Genomic DNA, 2,127 nt, shown 5'->3' with positions numbered 1-2,127 from the left:
CACCACCACCACCACCACCGCCACCACCACCATCATCATCATCATCATCATCATCATCATCACCACCACCACCACCACCATTACCACCACCACCACCTTCACCACCACCGCCGCCACCTCCTCATCCACAGTTACTTAATACTCTACCCCAATCATCCCCAATGATAGCTTCACCGATGCAACCAATTAGTTCTATTGTTATCGCTGGTCATGGTTCGAGAACATCAAGTGGTAAAAAGGCCAAGGATATGGACCTCACTCAGTGCAATGTCTGCGACTTGCCTGGCAGCTCGCTGAATCTTGTCATGTAATTAAAAATCGGTCATATTATTTTATATGCACCATATATATATATATTTTTCTTCAAATTCTTATTATCTTTCACAAACTGTCATTGTCATTTTAATTTGTATCATGCAGAGATTTCCGAAAAGTATGAGCCTGCAGAGAATGAAAAATATTTTTCTAGATAATCATAAACAGTTGTAGAAAAGTTATAAAAGGCTTTCATTTCAAATCAATAATCTTCAAGATTTAGAATATACGAAGCAATGACTGATTGAGATAATTTGATGTTGGAGAGTTATTTCTAGTTTAAAAGAATGTGTGAATTTATTCCTAAATTCACTTGTTTATAATACGCATTCCTATTCCTTTACAATCATGAAGACAGATTAAAAAGTTTAAAAATGAAATTGCTTTCTGCAGGTGCGATGAATGCAAAAAGTGTTATCATTTCACCTGCCTCGATCCGCCAGTTAAAAAATCACCGAAGCGACGAGGATACTCTTGGCACTGCGCGGATTGTGATCCTAGTGTAAGTGGTGATACATTTTAACAGGGAAAACCTAAATAATCAATACACAAAAATAAGTGAGAAAACAGGGGACCATCATGGATTCCTTTCCAATAATTGTACAAACAAATCAGAAATTAGTTTGTAATAATAATGAGTTGATACCAGTAACAACATTGTCTCCTGCACTTTAATCATCGAACTTGTTAAATTTTGTTTTTATAATTACGATTACTAGTTTCATTTATCAGGTTAATTTCTTATCCATTTCATTTCCTTTATTTTGTCCACTGCACATCATTTTTTTCTGTTTGTGCAAATATTCCAGTCTTTTTTTCCCTGATGTAAATTAATCTCTTCTGGATGTTTTCCATTTTCTTATTCCCATTTTTTTTTTATATTTTTCACTGATTTCAATATTTGTTTCTTTTCAGGCCTCTGAAACTGAGAATTAATTTCCATCACTTTTAACTCCCAGCGACGAAGATACGGATGGTGAAGGAATTACATTTTTTAAATATCAACTATATTATTATTGAAAATGAATACACTAATAATAATAATCATCGTAATATAGGTACTTGAAGTAGATATATAAAAACATCCCATGTCCATAAACTTGGTTTTGTATTTAATCCGGAATTTCCAATTTTTTGTGAACAAAATAACGATATATGTATCAAAACACTCTGTACTATCATTCCTTGGATTTTCTTTTTCGGTTGGTTCATTAATCTGGTTGTAGAAAAAAAAACAACAACTAGTTTTTTGCAAATATTTCGGGAACTACACGTCATAGAAGAAAAAAATCAACAACCGTAGGAGAAGTAATCGCAGAGGGTACCAATGTTTCAGCGCAGCTCAGAAGAAGGTCACTGAGTGATGATGCAACTCCTGTTATCCATGGCTAATGAGAGAATTAACTTTCAAAGAACGGTCATTCAGAGAACGGCGCAAGGGTTACCGTAGAGATACACGTACGGGGCGGGCTGTCTGTTGTTTGAAACAGTTTATAAACCGGTGAATCGTCATAATCAATTCCTCAAAAGATTTTTAAAGTGCGAAAAAGGGTCCGGCGATTGATAATGAGGGTAAGTTAGCACTCGGGACGTAATTTTTAATTTTTTCATTTTTTGACGAAATGGCACTTGAAAAATTTCAAAAAAAAATTCACCATTCACGAAATTAATACTCTCCACTGACAAATTCGAACCCAAAAAATATCCACCAGGACCACACTGATCTCTTGCTAAAAACCCTGAAATTCCCACAACACGACACCGACCCACACTCACGATCTTTTTCCCCGGATATCAACATAGTCCACTAAT

At 35.3% G+C, this 2,127-nt stretch overlaps 1 protein-coding gene across 1 annotated transcript in view; it reads left to right on the top strand.

Annotated features, from left to right (window-relative positions):
* LOC105270559 (PHD finger protein 14) overlaps positions 1-1,514 on the top strand; it is a 4,749-nt gene extending 3,235 nt beyond the window's left edge. The window contains exons 5-7 of the mRNA XM_011311588.1: positions 41-307; positions 709-817; positions 1,231-1,514. Coding sequence (XP_011309890.1) covers positions 41-307; positions 709-817; positions 1,231-1,251 — 397 coding nt within the window. The 3' untranslated portion in view covers positions 1,252-1,514. The remainder of the gene's footprint in view (positions 1-40; positions 308-708; positions 818-1,230) is intronic.
* Positions 1,515-2,127: the final 613 nt, after the last annotated feature.

The sequence above is a fragment of the Fopius arisanus genome, unplaced genomic scaffold (assembly GCF_000806365.1).
Source record: "Fopius arisanus strain USDA-PBARC FA_bdor unplaced genomic scaffold, ASM80636v1 scaffold00090, whole genome shotgun sequence".
NCBI lineage: Eukaryota > Metazoa > Arthropoda > Insecta > Hymenoptera > Braconidae > Fopius > Fopius arisanus.
Note: the sequence above shows the minus strand (reverse complement) of the source record. Positions and strands in the feature narration are given on the sequence as shown.